The sequence below is a fragment of the Lissotriton helveticus genome, chromosome 2_1, assembly GCF_964261635.1.
Source record: "Lissotriton helveticus chromosome 2_1, aLisHel1.1, whole genome shotgun sequence".
Lineage (NCBI taxonomy): Eukaryota > Metazoa > Chordata > Amphibia > Caudata > Salamandridae > Lissotriton > Lissotriton helveticus.
The window spans coordinates 949,746,850-949,770,833 of record NC_136059.1 but is presented as its reverse complement, the minus strand read 5'-3'; the positions used below and the strand labels follow the sequence as shown (position 1 = coordinate 949,770,833).

The 23,984-nt window shown below is 44.5% G+C and overlaps 1 protein-coding gene across 3 annotated transcripts in view; it reads left to right on the top strand.

Annotated features, from left to right (window-relative positions):
• The window catches only part of AOPEP (aminopeptidase O (putative)), a 1,755,563-nt gene that overhangs the window by 271,625 nt on the left and 1,459,954 nt on the right, over positions 1-23,984 (top strand). For all 3 annotated transcript variants that reach the window (XM_078675698.1, XM_078675697.1, XM_078675699.1), the window contains exon 5: positions 1,047-1,295. In XM_078675698.1, coding sequence (XP_078531824.1) covers positions 1,047-1,295 — 249 coding nt within the window. The remainder of the gene's footprint in view (positions 1-1,046; positions 1,296-23,984) is intronic.

Genomic DNA, 23,984 nt, shown 5'->3' with positions numbered 1-23,984 from the left:
GCACCAGAAAGCACTGCTGGTAACAAGTAACCAAGGCACTTATATAAGATTTTTGTGCATTTATGTTTTGTGCAAAATTAGCAAAGTGCAATATGTGGTTTAAAACTTGATTACACACGTATATATTGATTTAGTGCTGTTTCTTTTTAAACAAATTTTCTATCATGTGTAGAATTGTGTTTTCCCAACTAGGCCTCAATTTGGGCCTAGCATCCATATTTTCCAAAATGGATGTCACTCTTCTTAGTACTATTCTTTTCCCCCTCCCACACATCTTACTGTCTGTCATTTATGCAGCTTGTAGTCAAGCAGAATATTATTTGTTAATTTCTCATTCCTTGAGTAACTATCTCTGGTTCAGTCGCAAACTGTAACCACATTTTCAAGGTCCTTTCATTAGTGCACTGTACCCTATTCATTCACAATACATTCATAATAGGTTGCTGTTGTTCATGTATTTAGGGGCTAATTAGGATTGCGGTGAATCCGCATCCTCCGGGCCGGCGGAAGCCACCGCCGGCCCGGAGGATGCGGATTCACCGCTGCGGTGCCTACAAAGAACCCCTGCCAGATTAGGATGGCGGGGGGGTCTTCGGCGGACGGGACTGTAATGACCGTTGAGAAACTAGTGTATGTAATAAGAAAAAACAAACTACGCAGAGCCCATTAAACTCTTAAATATGCCAAATCTTTTCTTTTGTACTTCTATATTCATTTATTTCAACTAGTTGATCAACCTTTTTCCTGTCATCCTTGTTTTGATTCTTGGTGCCAATACCCGGGCAAACCAGATTCTTTTCAAAGCATAGATATCTGATTTGGCTTAGTTTGTCCTAAATTATTAAATCAAGCTTTTTCGATTAAAGTCCAGCATATTATTCATATATTTTATGTGACTCATCTCATTTATGTTCACAAATTGTGGGTAGATTACATTGGGCAGAAGGCTGTATTGAATAGATTACCCAAATGCTATGCTTAGCAGTATTTAAATAAATATACATTTCTAAGTGTTTCTAATCCACCCATTGTACTTGATTTTTCAGATCGTCTAAAGGAGACTGTGCTCACATGCAATACCCCTGCCGCATCAGCAGCCCAGCAGCAGAAGCCCAAGTGGTCATTCCTCATCGGCTGTATGCCCCACAGTGCCTTTTAAATCGCTGTAGAGAAATTATCCTTCCACTCATACCTCAGTGCCTCTCAGCTGCTCATGATACCCTGGGAACTCACCCATTTTCCAGGCTTGATGTACTCATCGTTCCTTCCAACTTTTCCAGTCTGGGAATGGCAAGGTACAGTTGATGATTTTGACAAGATGTTATTATTTTATTTTTCTCTTCGAAGTAATAGATGGAATAATGAATCTTACAAACCCCTTATAATCATAAGCTAAAGATGTCTACTTTTTATTTGTGGCTAGTTGTATGTTTTTCACCAACATTCATGAGTTACCTAGTAAAGAAGTTGATTGGAAGTAATAAGGGATTCAGCGGGTTAAATGGCTGACATGGCAAAAGTGTCTGTTTTGATAACTTTTTTACTGCCAAACTTTATCTACATTTTTAAAAAACAAAGTATTTACTTTTCAATCCAGTTTGACAACAGAAAATATAATACTTAGAATGCTAATGGCAACAAAAATGTTTCCTGTTAGATTTTTCTCGAAACAAACTTTTTGTGCACATCCTATTTAATATTAGAAAGACATACTGATAGGTGTGCCTTTCAATTTATTTTTTTATTTTTATATGATTTGGTGTGTTTTTTTGTAGAAACTCATAGTAGAATACCTTACATTGAAGGTAACTCCTCATACTCTGCCATCACTCACTATTACAGACGTTTACGTTTTGAATGCTCCATTGAAAAGTAACTGAAATACTGCATTTCAGAAGCATCAACAAGGTAAAGGTTGATATTTACTAGAAGGAGAAGAATCAACAACCTTTTACAAATTGTAAAAAATGTCTTACCTTGTAACAGCAAAATCATCGTACTAACGTAAACTGTATTATGGTGGCTTATTTTAAGGGGGAACAGTAGGATGGATTGATAAATTGTTAGAAAATGCTAAAACATTACTTTAACATGGAATAGGCAAAACGCTTTTTATTTTAAAAGAATTAGTTTCAAGATTGGCAATGATGTAGTTTCAAGAGGTCTGGTCTGTTAACTTCAAAAGTCGCCTAGAGTTCATTTTATTTTATATATATATATATATATATATATATATATATATATATATATATATATATATATTACCTACTGGCGGTCGCCAGTAGGTAGTTATAGTTAGGATTGATTTCCATAGGGAAATCGTAACATTCTATTGGGAATAACTTTGGCGCCGGTGGAGGAATCTGCCTGAAATTTTCCTCAACTTTGCCTCGCGGCGCTCCGCTCCTTCCCTGAAAGTTTGGGGGGCATTTGTCAAGCGGGGGCCGAGATAAAAGGGGGTCCCAAAACGTGTTTTCCCCATGTTAATTTCCATAGGGCGGTCAAACTCACTTTCAGCTCGAACGGCTGAATGGATTTTCACCAAACTTGGCAAAATTGTAGGGACTGGTAGCCCGATGTGCCTTTGCTATGTCTCAAGATATGTGCTCCAGTGGATTTTGAGTAATTTAGATTTAAAAAAAATTATATATCTATAGCCGCGCCCCAGTACGCGTACCGGGGAGCGCACCGGGCGCGCTACGCGCTCTACGCGAGTTCGCGCGCGGAAAGCTGATTGGCTCTCGGGTGTCTGTCAACATTCCAAACAGTCCTGAGCGGCCGCCATCTTGTGTCTCGGTAGGATCGAGACACAAGAGGTGGCAAAAACAAAGGGGGAAATATCCAAAAGGGGGCAGGGTGACCCCCCCTGACCCCCTAGGTTTGATGTGGGGGTCATAAAAGGGCCCCGCCGCATAAAAAAAAAAAAAAAAAAATTCGATTTTCACGAGGGGAACGCCCGGGACGCGCCCCGGTGCGCGTACCGGGGAGCCTACCCTGGAGAAAAAACAATGACAGACTTCTTTACAAATGTAGCATTTTTTAATACATTGGAGGGAGTGCTTTTTCATTTTTTTAAGAACACAGCTCTTTGATGAGAATTGGAGGTAGCTCTGAAAAGAACTTTTGTTTTCTTCTTTTTTTTTTAACAAAAACAAAAACAGGGAACTGGAAACAGCTCAACAGGAGCCAAAAAAAAAAAGAATTAGGCCTGGGGATGGCAGCGGTGGTTCTCGAAAGCTCGAACCATGAGTGTGACACTGTGCTCCCCATAGCAAAGAAGATGGTCACATTTTCGGCATTTTAATATAGCCTGATTAAAAGCAGGCTGAATATTTGGTATCATCTCCTGCTCACGCCGACGCACAGAAGGTGTTGCTCCACCGGTAGAAGTAGAGGCACCATCCCTGGGAGCTTCTCGTGCCAGAGCCCTGACACTCTCCCGTGCATAGTTCTGGGGATGTTTCCTTGACACGTGGCGTATCATCGTCCAGTTCCTGAAGCTGTATTTTTTTCTGGGATTTCCTCTCGATAAGATGGTGTTGCATATTTTACACTCCACCTTTGGAGCATTTACCTTCTTCTCCCCCTCTGGAATTTTGAAAAATTTCCAAATGAAATGTTCCTTCACAGTTCGTTCAGGAACCTCCACATCAATGAAATCCTCAGTCTCATCACTGCTGCTGGATGCTCTTGCAGCCATGATAATAGAAGTAAATATGACACAGGTGCCAAAAGCAGGTCTTGCACTCACAAAAGTGAAACAAGAAGTGAAGGAAATGGGTGGGGATTTCAGTCTTTGTAAAAAAAAAAAAGTTAGGAACCAATCAAAAGTGTTATTTTCAAGTCACATGATCCGGGCCTTCATCATTTGGAAACCAAAACTGATCTGCACCAATGAAAAGTGTTATTTTCAGATCACATGACCCGACGCGCTTACGCTACGCGCCCCGGGGCGCGTACGTAGTCCCGCCCCGGGGCGCGCAGCGTAAGCGCGTCAGGACGTTGCGCGATCGTATGTGCTCGCGTGCTTCCGGGTGCGCTTACGCAGTGCGTCATATCACGCATCACGAGGCTATGCGAAACGTCACGATGTTGTTTTCGTTCGCGGGAATAGCGCTAACGGGACGCTCCCCAGAACGCGCCCTGGGGCGTGCCGTAACATTGCGCTAACCCGTGCATTCACCGGTACGCGCCCCGGGAGCGCCCCAGGGCAAAAAGAAAAAAAATAAAAAATACATAATTATACAATATAAAATTCGTGTTAAAAAATATTACTTTTCATACCTATAGAGATTTGCTATTAAAAAACCATTGAAATTCACTGAAAAAACCATAGGTTTCACACCAGTTATAGTTAGGAATTAGCATTTAAAAAACCTATTAAATTCACTGAAAAAACCATAGGTTTCACACCAGTTATAGTTAGCTGGAAATTTTACTGGCATAAAACCAATGAAATTCCCACGTTATAGTTAGTTGGACTCACTATAACTTGCGCGTGCAATGCACTGCTGATGACGTCACATATTACATCACTCATGACATGGTCAGTGACATCACTCATGACATCACTGATGACACCATCCTTGTGACAGAGTGACAGACCTCCTTTCACTGTAATGTAACCCTTGAAACACATATTCAAAAATAGAAACTAAAATTTTCAAAAAATGGAGATACCCATACCAGTTACAACAACCAATTCAATAATTCTACCATCTATATACACATCCACTCATTCACCAACAGTTCTATATAGTCACTCGTACATATACTCACTCATCATATGTAGTGATACACCTATACATCCTGATACACACCGACAGTCATCCAAAAGTTACTCTCACACATAGTCACACATGCAAATAAACTATTGAACATCCATTTATTTGCATATACAGCTATACACACACTACCACTTTACTTCTAAGGAAACTTACACATACTTACTCTTTTAAACAATCACTTATAGAAACACATACTAATTTAAATAGGAACTCTTACAATCTCTTACTCTCAGATATACTCACTTGTATACATCAATTTTCCCAGCAAGGATTCCAACAATGGCAATCTCCCTGGCAAGCTACCTTAGATTTTGATCCTTTTTTATCCCAGTATACACACTGGAACAGATTTTGTGCATTGGATGAGGTGGACTGACTCAATTTTGAGGAAACCAACGCCCCGTCACTAGACATGAGCTTAGATGAGCAAGGGAACACAATGATGGAAACCTCAACTCTATGTCCCCGCCCTACCTCCATATCAGTCCCTAGTAATGTTCAGGTTACACCTCTAACAGTGACTATGCCTTCAAGTAAGTGTTTGGGACCTCAAAATAGTAATGGTTATGATCCCAAGGACCCACTAATGATTCTTAGTTGGAACCTAGCAGGTATCCACCGGAAACTGGGCTCTCCCGAGTGGAATACTCTGGTGGAGGCGCATAAGATCTGCCTGTTCCAGGAGACTTGGAGCCTGGAACCACTCCACCGTGTTGGCTATGTCACATATTTTGTGCCTGCGGAAAAACATAAAAATGGGAAAGGACGGCCATCGGGGGGTTTGATTACTTGGGTAAGCATCTCCCTTAATTGTCGTATAAAACCCAAGAACATCAACAGTCCAGATATTTTAGGACTTTCTCTGATAGGGCCTTGCAGGGGACCAACCTTTGATTTGTTTAATATATATGTTAGAGGTACCAAACATGGGTCTATGTCCCCGATTGTAACCACCCTTGAATTAGAACTAAGAGAAAATGTTGAGGGTGCCCAAATCCTAGTTGCGGGTGACTTTAATTGCACCTATGAGCCACTCTCCTCAGAGGACATTCTGGACCTGGGTGAGGATGACTCTAGAAGGGGTATTCCGGCTCTAACCATTCCCCCGATTAAAAGATGGTCTCCTTGTGCGATCCAGCTAAATGCTCTTACATTAGAGTTTGGCCTAAGAGCCGCAAATGGTCGTACGCCATCAGACCCCTTGGGTGCTGTCACATATAATAGAGCTAATCACACCTCGAGGATTGATTATATTTTTCTGGATTTTATGTTATGGGGATTAGTGCAGGACATGTTAGTTTTACCCACGATAGAAAGTGATCATAATTCACTCTCCCTATCTTTAACAAATCCCTGGCCCGATAAATCAGCTGAAAAGTCCCCTAAACATACTCAAAAAATCTCTGTCTCTTCTTGTGGGAGACGCTTAAAGTGGAATAAAATCTCTGCTGACGAAGCCAAACTCAAAACAATCAATGAATTGCTTATGACCTCACAAATGGAACTGGATACCATTAATCCAGCCTTGCCAACAGGGAGGGTGACACTTATTTTTGAAGATACACTTAGGTCCATAGGGGACATATTCCTGAAAAAGGGGCGTGTGGGGAGGAATCTGGAATCCCGGAGCTCTAGGGGTAAGCACGACTGGTATACATCTGCATGTAGACATGCCAAATCCCTTCTGATTGAGGCTGTCAAAGGCAAATCGCAACCAAAGATACAGGAAGCTAGGAAGGAGTACAACCGAACACTTGTAAGAGCAAAAAAGGAGTGGGAAGAAGAGTTCTGGTGTACTTTAAAAGAGGCAAGTGCCAAGAAAGATCCAAGGTGTTTCTGGGACACAATCAGAACCAGAAACAGACCAGATAGTGACCTCATAACATGCAACATCACTAGCCAAGTGTGGGTCAACCACTTCTCCAAATTATACACCCGTCAATCCGGGCATAACATCTTAGATATACCCAATGAAGATCAGGGATGGGTAGTGGCCCCAATTACGACCAAAATGGACCGGGAGGAAAATCTAACAGACTCAGACTTCACAATAAAAGAAGTAGAGTATGCTATTAGTACCATCAAGCCACAAAAGGCGGCTGGTCCGGATGGTATTCCCGGGGACCTATTGCGCTTAGATGTACAGAAATGGGGGAAACTTATCCATTGCCTGCTTACTGCCATCTGTAGGGGCGCACCGATTCCCACATCCTGGAAAGGGGCGGAGGTCGTCCCTATTTTTAAAAAAGGTGCCAGGGACGACCCATCCAACTACAGACCTATAAGCTTGTTGGACATAAGCCAAAAGGTAGTTGGAAAGGTACTGCTGGCTAGAATACTGGACTGGATTAATGAGAATAACATCCTCTCTGACTACCAGGCAGGATTCAGAGTAGGCATTGGCACAATAGAACAAGCCTTTAGATTGATGCTAGTGTACTGGAAGGTGGTGGTCATAGGCAAAGGCAGTCTTTATCTCGCGTTTATCGATTTAAAGACTGCCTTTGACCTTGTACCTAGGGAGACCCTTTGGAAAGTCCTTACTGATATGGAGATACCATATTACATCCTATCCTTACTTGTAAGGCTTCACGAGAATAGTTTTGCACAGATAAGATGGGGCGCAGGAGGAGAAAAAATCAGCAGTTTCCCGGTAGAGAGAGGGGTCCGCCAGGGATGTGTTTTAGCTCCCACCCTTTTCTCCCTGTATATCAACGGAGTGGTTGAGCACCTGCTGAAAGATCCTTCAGACGAACCATCCCTGGCAGGAGAACGCATCCCCACCCTTTTCTTTGCCGACGATACGCTCCTCCTGTCTAAATCCCCTATGGGTCTTCAAAAACTCCTTAAAAACTTTCTGTCTTTTTGTGAGGAACGGGGCCTGGTAATCAATACCGACAAAACAAAATATCTTGTGATGAATCCCCCCAAAAAACCTGTACGCCCCCCCAAGTTGAATAGTGTACCTTTGGGGAGGGTAGACGTATTTGATTACCTGGGCATCCGCTTGTCGCACAATATGCAGTGGGCCCCCCATTTGGATAAAATGCTGTTAGCCCATAAGAGGGTAACTGGGGCTCTCCTGAAGGAGCAGCGCTTATGCGTTATAAGACCTATAGCCCCTGTTATCGATATCTATACAGCAAGGGGAGTTAGCTCTGCTCTCTATGGGGCAGAGCTATGGGGCTCATGCAACATTAACGATCTGTCAAAATCTGAGAGGAAGTTCTGTAGGGCCATTATGTCACTCCCCCAAGGCACCCCCACGACCCCATTAATGCTCGATTTAGGTTGCAAACCTATTGAAGATCTAGCAAAGTTTCGGCCCCTACTCCTTTGGGCCCGGTTGTGGCGTGTCCCGGAGCTCGCCAAATATGCGAAAGGGCTCTCTGAAATTATGTCACTACCAGGATGGCATAGAATTAAATGGTTAAGAGACATGAAATCCCGTTTGTGCAATTTGGGCTTAAGTGAAGCTTGGGCAAATAAGGCATCTCCACCAAAGGCAGCACTCAAGACTTTGTACTGGAATTGGATTCTGATTGAACGGACCACTAACCGTTCATTGGGCAGATTGACGGAGGACTTTTTGAGATTCAAGGATCTACCAATTCGGGAACTCTATCTTGACATTATCGAGAAACCATTTGATAGGACCCTTTACTTTAAATTTAGAATTGGAACTCTTCCTCTGTATGCCTTTACATCTCGGTGGAAACCGCCAGTACATACTACAGAGTTTTGCCCTTCGTGTTCACTTAAGCAAGAGACAGTGGCACATTTTATGTTTGAATGCCAGGAGTATGCCCGACCAAGAAGAAAATGGCTTAAGCATTTGTGCCGCATGCTGGGGACTAGGCATCACGTTGAGGCATTACGCATCTTAATGTCAGACTCTCGCCCACTGTATGTTTGTACCCTTTAAAAAATGTTATCATGGGCCTGGTGCATCAGAAGTAAAAGGCTTAAAGAAAATGTTTAATTCTTTTTTAACCAAATTTCTATGATACGCTTCTTTTATCTGAAAATCATGATTTTTAAAGCCTAATGTAATTAAATTGTTGTAATTCTCTTTTATTCTTTTTAACCAAATGAAGTTGTGTATTTTTATTGTGAAGCTTTTATGATAATTTTTATCGAAATAAAGCCTTTTTGACTTGACTTGACTTGACATCAATATTCACATACACTAGATTAAAACATATGTAGTTACTGATAAAGAAACTAGTGAGACACTCATTCACTCAGTAACACACACATATACACAGTCATCCACCCATACAGTCCTGCACATATGCTGTCTTCAAAACACATACAAAGAGAGTCAGTCATTCATGCATCTATGTGCTAAGTAATACCTCCACCAAACCATACAAACACTCATACTGATACTAAGAAAAACATCTAATAACCAATATACATACACATGTACCTACTCACCAACCCATGCAGCCACTTATACACAAAGTGTAACACTAATACATATATTTAAATATTTAAACATTACTCACTAATATTAATTTTTCAGAAAGACACACATTCACTGGTGTATTCAATGACTGTGAATTAGAAGAACAATTTTACAAATAATTTGAGGGTAAATCTGTCTTCCAGTTTCACAAGCTTGAAAACTTCCCAGTGGTTAAGGCACTTATCTAGATTCTGCCACAAAATTAAAACAAGATACATAAATAGATACCACTGTATTGACAGGCAGAGCTGAACTTAGTCTGCAAAACAAATCAATTCAACTCTGAATTGCCACCCGATCAATGATGTGAAGATAAAAAGGCCTATTGGTTAGTAAGAGCGCAAACTGGTAAATCAGTGTGAATTAAGATAAGAAGATTCATCATTTTATATATTCGAGTTCAGTAGAAACCAGCACCAGCAGACCCATCCAAGTTGCATAAAAGATAAGTCACCATGGTATCCTCAGTAGTTGTGCTTTTGGACCACAGGCGCCCCACTAAAGAATGCCAATATATATGATGATAAGATTGTTCGGGTCGATAATCACAACACCCACCTTCAGGGAGTTATGAAAGATGGCAGTGGGGACCAATAAATTTGCAAAGCAGTGAGAAGAATGAAGATGGGTAAACTGACTCAGATAGATATTTGATGTGTGATTTCAGCCGGCTAAAAAAAATGTTTGATGGAACGTTTGAATAATCTCCACCAATATCCTATATGGTGTATCATGTGATTGTGTTTCAAGGCCTACAGAGTAGCTTCATGCAGAAGAATAAGATAAAGCCTAGAAAAAAGGTGAGAAAAGCAGTCAAAATCTATATGTGGAAGGAAGACAGGTGGGTACGTTTGTTTGTACAATGTTACAATGGAAAACATCTGAGAGTGCTGACCCACAGCCAAAAAGTATTTCTGGAAAGATACTCTGAGTTTGGGTTCTTTTGTCAAAGGATAAAGTTTGAAAAGCTAAGGCCCCCAAACCAAACGGGGGGCGTTGACAGAAGTAGTTAGGCTAGAGAACATGTATGATTGCAACACAAGATGCATAGTAAATTACTTTTGCCCTATTTGCTTTAAATCTAGAATGGACAGGTTATGCACTAACTATAGTTCAAAACATGACACGAAGCTTATCCTTTAAATAGACCTGTTTCTTTCATCTAGGCTATTTACTCTTTTGGTTTAGAGTCAGAGAAAGGACAGGTAAGCGATCAAATCGTTTTCACCCCATTATAACAATGGTAGAAGGTGGGTTGATTAAGATAGTTTGTAGATGCGGAGAAGGGGTCCTTTAACCATGCTGTCTGGAAAGAAAATCTTTCCGACATATTTCTTGTCTGACAATCAACAATGCAGAAAGCTGGGGAATAAGGTTCACTACATACACACAAACACCTACACACAGAATAGCAGTTGTAGAATACAAAGTGTTTCTACTTACCGGGCAATTTATCTGTGACCTGCTTCTTGCCTCCAGCTTCCTGCCAACTCTGCCAGCATTGTCCTGCGCCATTTCCGTCCACGAGCGCAGACCCCCCTGGAACTACAACTCCCAGAGAGCATTGCGTTCTCGTGGGAGAAGCCGTGATTTGCAGCGCCAGCGGGACTTTAAAGGTCCGTGGGGGCTCCTGCGGCGCGGGACGCCCATGCGTGTTTCTATTTACCGGGCAATTTATCTGGGACCTGCTTCTTGCCTCCAGCTTCCTGCCAACTCTGCCAGCATTGTCCTGCGCCATTCCCGTCCACGAACGCAGACCCCCCTGGAACTACAACTCCCAGGGAGCATTGCGCTCTTGCGGGAGAAGCCGCGATTTGCAGCGCCAGCGGGACTTTAAAGGTCCGTGGGGGCTCCCACGGCACGCACGCCCTTGCGTGTTTCTACTTACCAGGCAATTCATCTGGGACCTGCTTCCTGTCTCCAGCTTCTTGCTAACTCTGCCAGCATTGTCCTGCGCTATTCCCGTCAACGGGCGCGGACTCCCCTGGAACTTCAACTCCCAGGGGGCATTGCGCTCTCGCGGGAGAAGCCGCGATTTGCAGCGCCAGCAGGACTTTTAAGGTCCATGGGGGCTCCCGCGGCGCGGGAAGCCCTCGCGTGTTTCTACTTTCCGGGCAATTCATCTGGGACCTGCTTCTTGCCTCCAGCTTCCTGCCAACTCTGCCAGCATTGTCCTGCGCCATTCCCGTCCACGAGCGCGGATCCCCTGGAACTACAACTCCCAGAGGGTATTGCGCTCTCGCGGGAAAAGCCGCAATTTGCAGTGCCAGCAGGACTTTAAAGGTCCCTGGGGGCTCCCGCGGCGCGGGATGCCCTTGCGTGTTTCTACTTACCGGGCAATTTATCTGGGACCTGCTTCTTGCCTCCAGCTTCCTGCCAACTCTGCCAGTATTGTCCTGCGCCATTCCCGTCCACAAGCACGGACCCCCCTGGAACTACAACTCCGAGGGAGAATTGCGCTCTCGTGGGTGAAGCCACGATTTGCAGCGCCAGCTGGGCTTTAAAGGTCCGTGGGGGCTCCCGCAGCGTGGGACGCCCTTGCGTGTATATGGGACCTGCTTCTTGCCTCCAGCTTCCTTCCAACTCTGCCAGCATTGTCCTGCGCCATTCCCGTCCACGAGCGCGGACCCCTCTGGAACTACAACTCCCAGGGGGCATTGCGCTCTCGCGGGAGAAGCCACGATTTGCAGCGCTAGCGGGACTTTAAAGGTCCGTGGGGGCTCCCGCGGCGCGGGACTCCCTTGCGTGTTTCTACTTACAGGTCAATTCATCTGGGACCTACTTCTTGCCTCCAGCTGCCTGCCAACTCTGCCAGCAATGTCCTGCGCCATTCCCGTCCACGAGCGGGACCCCCATGAAACTACAACTCCCAGGGGGCATTGCACTCTTGTGGGAGAAGCCGCGATATGTAGCGCCAGCCGGACTTTAAAGTCTGTGGGGGCTCCCGCGGCGTGGGACGCCCTCATGTGTTTCACCTTACCAGGCAATTCATCGGGGACCTCCTTCTTGCCTCCAGCTTCCTGCCAACTCTGCCAGCATTGTCCTGCGCCATTCCCGTCCTTGAGCGCGGACCCCCCTGGAACTACAACTCCCAGGTGGCATTGTGCTCTCGCGGGAGAAGCCGCGATTTGCGGCGCCAGCGGGACTTTAAAGGTCCATGGAGGCTCCCGCAGCGCAGGATGCCCTTGCGTGTTTCTACTTACCGGGCAATTCATCTGGACCTGCTTCTTGCCTCCAGCTTCCTGCCAACTCTGCCAGCATTGTACTGCACCATTCCCGTCCACAAGCGTGGACCTCCCTGGGACTACAACTCCCAGGGGGCATTGCGCTCTCACGGGAGAGGCGGCGATTTGCAGCGCCAGCGGGACTTTAAAGGTCTGTGGGGGCTCCCGCGGCGCAGGACGGTTGACGGGCTCGCCCGGGCGAGGGGCGGGCCCGTCATTGCCCGTCAAGGGCCAGATAAGGCCAGGCTGGGCCAACTCTCTTGGCCCTCATTTGCTACATCTTATGGTGAGCCCGTTCTGTGACCTGACTCTTGTTTTTTTGATTTGCTGAGTGGGTGGTTTGCAGAGGCGTGCTGTAGCCTCTCCAGTGGAGTGAGTTTTATATTTTAGGGAGCTTGATATTGTATTAGTGTTTTGGTTTTTTCGTTTTTTCCAGGTGCAGGGAGGCATATCCAGAGTACCCATTATGGGGAGAAGGAAGATCCAAGTATGCCAAGAGGGGGCGAGGGTGGCCACTAGGGCTAATGTTACTACCATGGATGACTTCCTGATAAGAGCTGCTCCTGTCATTGATAGGGAAATTGAATTAGTCAATAGGCGTTTGTCTAGATCGCCCTCCAAAGGTGTACTGTCTCTTATGGGGGGGCCATTACTTCATCAAAGGAAACCGCCACTGATTCCCTGAGTACCCTATCTTCCCCTGGGTTGAGGAATAATTCCCAGATCATAGCAGTTCCATCACATACGCAGGGTTCTCCCCCTCTGGCACACCGTAGAGTACTTTCTCCCACTGTAATTATTGCAAATAAGGAGAGCGGTGCATCAGCCCCAACATTTGGGTCTAAGGGTTCTGATGCCACCTTGAACCGCGTGCCTCAGGAAGCACCCAGTAACACGGGCCCTTTAGGAAACATTAGGGGGGCCCTCAGGTCTAGTGGGAGTGCTAAAAGGAAGTCTAAGCCAATAGATAGACAGGCTAAAAAAATCAAATTAAATGTACCCTCCAAACCGGTCATCAAAAATAGGGCAGGTGCTCCTCTATTGGATATTACAGTTAACCAGGATATGTTGGAGGCCTTTAAATCCGCCATGATGTGTATGTTGAATGAGAGGCTAAGTTCCATTGTGGACAAATTGAACCATATTGAGAAGATCCTGGTAGAACAAAATAAGCATTCAGTGTCCTCACATATCTCTAATTCAGTGCCTTCAAATTTGAATATAGTCACTATGACGCCATGCACTATTCCTCGACCTGTAGAAGCTGCAGTTTGCCATCCTCCCAATAGTACACAACACTGCAGAGCAAATGTGGTTGCAAATTACTTAGGTCGGCTAGCTGACCCTGTGAGTGTTAGATCAGATACCATTGGGGATCGGCCAATTACTGGGCAGGGACAGGCTATTCAGATGACAGGTAGATCCCAGGCTGATCATCAGGGACCGCCTATCGCTGCCAATCAGAACTTAGCAGTTGTCGATCTTCCCCCACAATCTGTGCCCCTGGTAGTGATTCTGACAAATGCCCCGTCACTCCCTCATGGATCACAGGAAAATTTTATACAACTTAGAAACAAGGTAACCCATTGGCTATCAAGTAACACCTCCATGGGACCAATGGTGGAACGTAACATCATTATGGTGCGCCGAGTGGGGTGGATAGGGAGCTCGAGGAAACACGAAGGGGTCGACTGTATTATTGTAAATTTTAATAGCAATCACCTTGTGGATCGAATCCTTCGGGATGTCTACCTTAATTCCACCCATAGAGATTATGGTATAAAGGCTCTCCCTCTGGGTTTCTTCTACAAGGTCGACCCCAGAAGTAGGTTGAATTCAAATTTGCATTTTAATGGACCAGCTCATAGATTTCCTGTCGTGACGGGGGCGGGTCCTTCTTTACATCTTGGAGGTGTAGGGCGACTTGATGGGCACCAGCCGGTTCCCCGGCTGGAGCTCTCAAATACATTCTCAGCCCTCTCTAGGCTGGAAGAGTGTGACTGACTACATTTGAGGCCTGAGGCAGCAGGAGAATTATCCCAACGGCAGGAGGACCATTGCCCAACCATCCAAGATATTATGCCTGGTGGTATAGAGGAGTTAGGGAGGTTTAGCCTCCAGTAGCAGGCATCCCTAACGGCAGGCGCCCCCGTAAAGCAGCCTAACTTAGAAACATATAATGTTCTGTCGTGGAATATTGCAGGCTTGGCATGGTAAATTCCAGGACCCTGAATGGCTGCAGTTTATCAGGCAGTTTTCTGTGGTTTGTCTACAGGAGACATGGCTGGTTGACTGTGACCTATCGATGGAGGGATACAAAGCCTTTTTTGTCCCTGCATACCATCAGTGTATGGAAGAGCTAGTGGTGGCTTGGCCATATTTATAGCATTGTCAGTAACCTGCAAGATCCAGCAACTCCCTTTTTTTTTAGCAAAGATATCCAAGTAATCATCCTGAAAAAAGGATAGAACAGCCTGGGAATCATTAATTTTTATAATACCATGTCCTTACAGGGAGAGTGTAAAATTGCCCAGTTAAGCACCCTTCTAAGGAAGATGTGTGGTTCTGTTACAAACAGCCTTATGGTAATGGGAGATTTTAACATCCACCCTTGTGGTGATCCGGCAACTACTTGCATGAAAGATCTGGGGTGTGCAAGGATGCGGGGATTTCATTTCGAGCACTCCGTACAGGGGGATGCCCTTAGCAGTTTGCTTAAACCTTTTTGATCTGCTTCCCTTAATGGCTTTTTCTGCTCCGCCTAGTAAACAGCTTGTACCCTCGTTCAAAGGTCGGTATAAGGGCTCTTTTATTGACCATATCTTGATCTCAGCTGGTTTACAGAGTAACATACAGAGGTTTGCAATTCTAGAAAGTGCATTTAGTGATCATAATCCAATCTGTGCACTTCTGGGGGGGGGGGGCTGTTGTCGAGCCAAGACAGGGTCCCGGCGACGGGTTGGGTGAGACCCACAGAAGGAAGATGCAGAATAAAGTGGTCACAGGTCACCCCAGATTTATTTTACAGTGAGGTGAAAGCTAAATGCGCAGGCGAGATTGCATCTTGTGTGTCTCCTGACACCTGCCGTGGGGGAGTCCTTAACGCTTTTGAGGGTATTATCTCCAAGGTAGGGATTTTGTTAAGTGCTCCATCCCACAGACCATTGCCATAGGAACCTAGATGGTTTGACGCCTCCTGTTCTAAGGCTGCAAGACTCTTAAAGGAAGCTGTAAAAACTATACCTAGAGACCAACCTCTGATCAGTGCCCAACGTCTTATATATAAGCAGTCACTGGCTAGTAGGAAAAGGGAATTGAAGGAGGAAACCCGGCGTGAACTACTGGAGCCTAGTACCCTAGCGAGTAGTTCTAGATTTTGGGGCATTATTAACCACCCCCTATTCGAGAAGTCAAGGGGTAGAGAAATGGGCACAAATAACCGAGGATGAATGGGTGGCACATTTTACAACTATCTTTAAGGGTGTGATGGAATCTGGACAACCCAGAGCTAGGGCCAACATGCTTGCCCCGATAATATTTGATCAGAAAGAGGTGGAGTTGGGCATCATAGGCCTATCTGGTAATAAAGCCCCAGGTACGGATGGTATCCCTCCAAACCTTTTTAAATCTAAACCTCATTTGTGGGCACCGGTCCTGGTGGCTGTGATCAACGCGGCGGCCAGGGTCGGCTGTCCGGAGTCTTGGGGAATTTTAACAATTGTTCCGGTTTTCAAGAAGGGGGACCGTAATAGCGCTTTGTGCTATAGACCGATCTCTCTCCTTGATTCTGTGGTCAAGGTTGTTGGTGGGGTAATTTAGTAAAGATTAGCCTCATGGGTGGAGGAGAATGCGATAATGGCAGACATTCAATATGGGTTCCGCTCGAGGCACTCCTCTTTAGCCCAGTGCCTTAATTTATACTTGATCCTAGGGAATCTGGATTATTTTTGTGCGGGACAGTGCCCTATCCTGAACAAAAACAATCCTGCATGCAACAGAGGCACCCCTGCACCATGATGCAAAGGTTCCTTTATTGGTGCTAGGCGGACGAAATGGCTCTAGTGCACTGGGAAAGGACCATATTGGATAAATACAGTGCATTCCTGCCCTTTCCCAGTGACGCAGGGCAGCACAGTAGAGTAACTTCCTGCGCTGCACCACCATTCCCGTAAATGTGCTCCTAAGTTAGCAAACTTCATGGTCTCTCTGCTTCATGCACAAGCACTTTTAACATGTGCTTCCTGCTTTGGGGGCACTGCAATTATGCAGCATTGTGGGACAAAATGATGTTGCCGTGTTGACTAAATTATGCAGCAAAGGAAAGCTGCAACGGTGACCAGTCAACCTTTGTAAAAGGCCCTCCCCTTCACAGCAGCACAAGTCACAATGTTTTGATCTGTTGGAGCTACAAACAATTTTTTATTTAAAACCATCAGATTATGCAACAGATTAAGTATTATGTGGAAAATACGGCATGGCTATAATTATGTCGAAAACATTTGCAAACTACAATATTATGCCATTCATGTTTGAACTTCTCTCATGCAGTCTCTGTTGGGTGGTATTTCTAGACGCCTACAGTGCTCATGGAGAGACAAAGGATGAAGGTGTCTAATAGTGATTGCAGAGGATAGTAGTCTGAAGAGTAGAGAATAACTGATTGAGATAATCCGAGGACCACTACCTATTTCTGACTCTACCAATGTTTGAGTCTCATAATTTCAGAATTGATGCATCTGCAATTCTCATTGCTTGCTAACTTAAGTAGTAATTACACAAACTACTAATATAATAGTTGTATCTCATTACTCTGATACTGCTAAAATAATCTGCAAAACCAACAGGTCTTTGTTGTTTTAGGTGTATATATGTATTTGTGAGTGCTATGTCTAGATACAATAACAGGAAACTGAGGCATCTAATGCTGGCTTCATGACATGTTGTGTGAAGCACATAAAAAACATAGTACTACTATTTTGCATTGACCGAGGGGCCCAGAATAATGTAATCAACAGTGCTCCCAACACATGGGACCAGCCGTGGGCCGTGGAGGGAGTTACGGTGGGGCAGGGAGGCGGGGAGGGGCAGGGTGGAGGGTTCTAAAAACAGGCATATGGATCATTGCAGCTAAGTACACAATTAATTAATAAAACGAAATTCGTAGCGCGCGCTGCATGGCAAAAAGCAATGCTGTGCGCGCTACGAATTTTTTTTTATTAATTAAATTGTGTACTTACCTGCAATGATCCATATGCCTGTTTTTAGCAACCTCCACCCTGCCCCTCCCCCTCCCCGCCTCCCTGCCCCACCGTAACTCCCTCCACGGCCCGCGGCTGCATGGGACCTCCTGTCATAGAATTTAAACCCAAATTTTATGTTCAGAAATGATGAGAACAAGGGAGATGAAGTGCTGGTGAAAGAAACTGCATGGCTCAATGACAAATGGCTTATGATTACACTTATAAGCGTATTTGGGACATTCTGGGATTGAAAACATATCCCACATTGTAAATGTATTTTAATGTCAATAACTCATCTATTAAATGTCAAATAAATGTGTATCTACTGGTTGCATTAAATAACGGTATAATCTGTAACTGGTCAGTGAAATGGCAAACATTCTAAAAATTGGTGTTTTTCTCTTTCTAGCCACACCTCTGACTCCGCCCACTAATCCAATCCTCTGATTATACCCACCCCCTGATGCTCCGCCCACAGTTCCCCTAATTTTTTTTCCCCCACTTCGACCACTGATAGGCGAGACCTATTGGTTTTACCAATGCTTGTTTATACAAGACTGAGAACAGGGTTATTTGTTGTTTTTCATTCCGAGAGATCCTATAACATGATTATTTCATGGAGGGCGCGAGCGCGTGCGTCTGTTTTAAAACCACATGCGTATATTCAGTAATGGCTGCCAGCTGTGGGGTGCTTTCCCGCTCAGACACTGAGGCGAAGTTCGTTTGTGTATCAGGTGCCAGCTTCAAATGTCAGTCTCACAGGTCAAACCTTGTTGAACAGAGACTGAGCAAAGAATCCAGAAACTGATTTGGACATGTTTGTAGTAATTAGTTGTACAATGATCAGTAGCGTTGCTGCTTAGGCGGAGAGCGGCCACCAAGCTCGGCGCATTTTCCAGAAACATCTGTGGTGTGCAGAAACAATTTGGTGTGACAACCCCGTCTACGCTGATCATGTATCACATGAAATACTTTGTGAATACTGGAGCTGGACAACCTGACTAGGCAAAAGTTTCGTCGTGTCAAGTGCTATTTGGGTCTTTTCATTGCATACAAAATGTATAGCAAAATAACATTATTAACGGGTCTGTTCTTATGTACAAATTTAACTGTGATCTTTACTTTTGATATCAAATTTATTTTGTTCAGTTATTCTTTTCTTGAGATGTTCCATTGGTGAAAAAGTCCTAAAAGTTTATTTACTTCTGAAAAGAAAACATATTCTTATGTCCTGAGCCCCTTTAGTGTTTGGTACATGTCAAATGTGCAATGCCGGGCAAGGTGCAAGTGTGCATTTGCAATTCTACACTAGTTGCCTACTGGCTTCTAGGCTTTCCTTCTTGAGGTGAGGTAGAAAGAAAAACACTCCTTATAATCACCCACACACCCTGCTTATTCAACGTCCTATTGCCTCTGCCCAAGCTCTGTTTGCTTTTTTAAATACAGAAAAAAGACTGAAGCTTAAGAGTAATTGTATTGTATTGCAACACTTATTTACCCGTTACTGCCCCAATGTGGCGCTGAAGCACTTGCCTACATGAGTAGCATGCAGCAACACCATGTGGGAGTGTGGTTGGAAGTGTGTTGTCTTTGTTTTTGATCCTATGTGGGAAATGTTTCCATGTCGTGAATGATGACCTCCGAGGCAAAGTTATCGTATAATGGGACCAGCGCTTCGGCTTAGCAGTGTGAAATGTAGGAGGCAGGCGTGCAGTTTATGGATTTCAGTAAGAAGACAGCTTTGAGCAGCTCTGCAGGTTCCTTTGGAATTTCTTATGTTCATAGTCCACTTAGCTGGTGAGGCATATCCAAAAACATATAAAGAAACGCTGAGTTAACCAAAGGAAAAGTTGTTTTCATTTATTTAAATTGTTAATTACATGTTAGTAAAAAATGAAACCCTTTCTCGAATGCACTGGTAATATATATGGATCCCAAATTTCTTGGGTAATATATGAATCCCCGAATTTGATTTGTCTCTTTCCAGGACCAGCATCTTTTTTTTTAAATCAAATTAACGGTGCAATTCTGTGGATTGCCTGAATTATCGTTTAATTTGTTTACTAATTTGTGTATTGATGGTGCTCAGTATGGCATTGAGGTGTTGTACTCTGGACACTTCAGAGCACCAGTATTTCAGAATGATTTACCAAATGAAACCCTAAAAATGAACGGAAATGGTGCAGCGCTTTGGTTCAGGGTTTTTCCATTCAAGACGAGTTACAACACGGAGGGTTGTATGGTTGTTTATTCCCCACTTATGGAGCAAGCTTGGGTAGCATGAGAAAAGAATTTGCAAATTCATAGATACATTTTAAACTCGTGCAAAGTCTCAAACATGTTTGAAGAACAGCAGAGGAGACCTATATTCTTGTTGCAACCGTCGAACAATCTCTCTTGCATACATCTGGTCTTACTTTCTTTGTAAGGCTGCATTCACATTTAAAAACGTAAAGAGGCAGGGACTTGATTTTCATTGACTGAGCTCCATTAACATCATGGGTTGCCAATCGGCAATGCTATCCGGACACTACAGCTATTATGATTTGCACACTCCTCACTGTGTGCCTTTCTGTAATGTGGCGTAGCTCCTGACCAGCATGTCTATTGCTAGGTGGGGGTAAACAACGTTTACCGCAAAATGTTCTCCCCGCAGGGAATCACAAAGCGGTCGTTACACCGACCGCGTTGTGATTCCGCATACCATTACTCCGCAAGTTGGAACAACGACTTGCGGAGGGGGGGGGGAGGTGTTGAATTTAAAATACAACACCTTCCCTAGTGTCCGCACTGACTGGAGTTAGAATAGTAAATTATACTATTCCAACATCCAGCACCCCCCCTCTGCAAGTCGTTCTTCCAACTTGCGGAGTAATGGTATGCGGAATCACAACGCCCGCGTTGTGATTCCCTGCGGGGAGAAATACCGCGGCATTACGTCACACATTCCTAGGTGGGAGCCCTGCCCTTATTATTACTTTTTAAGTCAGGTAGAGTTGTATTTTGTTCACCGTACATGGCTGTGAGGTAAGTTGAGGTTATTTGGATTCTAAAATCAACATTTCAGAGTTTGAAGGGTTAAGATAAAGTCAACTACCACTCATACAGATTGCAGGAAGGTAATGTTAAATTTCTTGGAATTGCAGATTAGAGTCCATGAATGTTGCATGCAATACGATTTAGGACCTGATTTAGATTTCAGCGGACGGGTTGCTCCGTTGTTGTGAGACGGAAATCCCAGTTGCCGAAATTTCCATCCAATTGTAAACAATGGGATTTATATTTCGGCAGATGGGATATCCGTCACCGTTGTGACGGAGAAACCCATTCGCCGAAATCTAAATCAGGCCCTTAATCTTAATATGACTGCAGGCTGAACCTAGACTCCTTGTCCTTTCGCTATAAGCAACATCATGCAGATGTTAAACGAGTATAACAATGAAGTATACCCGGGCATGTTCCTAGTCTCTGCTGTCCAAAACAGAGCTCTTGCAGATGCCGAGAGCTCCTATTAGTCAGATCGGGACAGTGAGCATGCAAATTAGTGAATCTCAGTGCCCTGCACTTACCTATTGTAGAAAGGATGGTAAGCAGTATTGGCAGTCAATGCATAGGCCACTGTGGATAGAACCAGAATCTTTTGTAATGGTGCCTTGCTCTGCTTAAACGTTCTAACCGATCATCCCAAACCTTTGTGAGGGATATTTTGGTACCATATCATGATCTGATCAACCTAAATGAGGTTATTGTAGAACTTATTTTTTTCAAAGTGGTCTTGGTGCTATTGACAGACCACTCTCCGCAATTTTTGTAATGGAAGAGAGAATGGCGATCAGCCTATAACCAGTAAAGGCCGAATAAGTCTAAGTAGACTTTCGTCAACATGGGATTCATATTTTCTTAATGGAATCTTTTCAGGACCATACATTCCTTTAATGAAATATCAATTATGTTAGCAGCAAAGGCTTCAAACTATTTCACAGCGGGACAAAAACGTATGTTCTAACTGGATCTACTAAGGAAGATGCTCGCTCGCTGTGTGAAATGAGATGCACAATTTCTTCCTGGGTCACTTCCTCAACATTTGAAAAAATAAACGTACCACGGGATGCTGTATTCAGGGGCTTATTTCCTGAGTTGATTCAGTCTTTTTAATTACCTGGTATTCAGCCACTGTATTTTTACTCCTGAAACTGACAAAAATTGTCAATTCGTTAAAGTGTGCATGTAATAAAATTGCATTATTTGTGAACTGTTCTGGCAAGTTCAATTACTGATAGTTTGGGAACAGGGTAACCTTGTCTCCAGAGTGGACATGTTTTTGTGGAGCTCCTGTGACGCCCTGTCTTCCATAGCTCGGCTCAGCATCTGCTGTTGGAGGTACAAGGCTGTAGGATGTCAGAGGTCTCTCAACACTCCCTGTGATTTGGGAGAAGATCCAAGTGTGTGAAATCTGGTAGCGTGACCTCTGTGGAGTGCAGCATGCAAACTCACCCTAGCGCACACTTTAATAAAGATGGCTCCCTCCCACGGAGAAGGAATAAAAAGAGAGCCTCCAACGGAAGCACCTTCAAATTTAAAACCAGTAGCGGCTATCCCTTTTGAAGCTGAGTATGTGAAAAACTTTTAGAGGTCAGTTGGCGGAGCTGACCATGAATTATTCTGGCGCTGAGAAGGAGTTGTGGCAGGGAAGTGTAGGCGAGAATAAATGCAAAAGGAGCAACCAAGGCACACAGCAATGGCTGTCTGCGTGTGCTTCATTGAGTAATTCTCAGTGTATTGATTGCTGTAGGTGGAGGTACTCCAGAGTACAGCGGGTGGAGTGTATTTAGACCTGCATGTTAGCATGCCTCCCAAAGAGGACAAGATAAGACCGAACAAAGACAAGAGGGACAACAAATATTTTTGGGGATCCAGGCTAAAAATAGCATCTTAGATGGAAACCAAAGTGGAAGTGGAGAAGGAGGAAGATCACAGGGTTAGTGCAGAGATTAACAAGTTCTTTATTTTCACAGTGCTGTGAGACCTCACAATAGTAAGTACCATCCGTGAGTGCTTCATTAGTGTTTATGCAGTAGGATGAAGAAAACCGTAGAAGAGTTGCAAGGAGTGACAACGCAAGAATCCTAGGTGGACTCTTCTACACAGGTGTTGGAATCAGCCAAGGAGTCCCAGAGTAAATTCATGAATGCATTAATATGTAAGGAGATGCAATTGGAATACTTTCAGGATGCTGCGAATGCTGCACTTTTTTTTGGCATGAGGGGGCGACTTGAAACTTTAAAGCTGAGGCATCCTTTACGGCCTCTATCCAGGGGGTTCTTAACTGAGAGATACTAGAGGATGAGTTAAGTTCTAAGGGGGCAATACGTAAGACTTAGATACTTCCCGTCAGGGGTTCAAAGCCAAGAGGGTCTGTGATCGCCAAACCGGGCAGGCCAACAGAGAGAGAGAGAGGATCTTATGTGTGGCCAAGAAAAGAAGTCTACATCCCAAACCAAAGTTTGTTTTAGTGACTATCACCATATTTTCACACAGGATGAAGTCGCTGAAGCCTTCCTTGATGCAAGGTGAAGTACTCACAGTGGGGGGATCCTTTCCTCAAGTCAGCTGTACTGGAGCAAGATTCAGTGAGGTGTGATGAAGACAGAGTCAGCACAGGTCCTCTGTCTTTATCTGTGGCGCATGCCAGCGCAAGCACTCTGGTGGATCGTTGGCCATACAAAACTTGGTTAGACAGGGAGGATGTGAGACCATCGAGTTCATGCAGGTCAGCCCTTGAGAATCTGCTTCTTGAAGGCCAGTCCTCTCAAAAGGAGGTGGTGGCATGGCTTGGCAGTTTGGGCTGGACTGTTCCCATGAGGCACAGGGTCAGATTGATTTGCATATGGCCATGTCTGAACTGGGGTGGCAGAGTGGGCTAAAGAACGGTGATGGATCAAACCCAGATCTGTTGACTGAGTGTGAGTGTTTGATTGGTTCGGATGCTCCGTCCATCACCACCCCCTTTTGTACCGCTTTGTTCGCCATAAGTTTGGCAGGGTATGCTCAGATGCGAGTCCCTTGCTCACTTTGCCACTGGATTCAAGCAAGCCCGGCTGAAGACGGCTCTAATGCCAGAAGCCGGTCCTAGGAAGCTTGAATCCGGTCCAGGGAAGGCGTGGCTTGGCAGTTCGGGCTGGACTGTTCCCATGAGGCACAGGGTCAGACTGATTTGCATATGTCTGAACTGGGGTGGCAGAGTGGGCTAAAGAACGGTGAT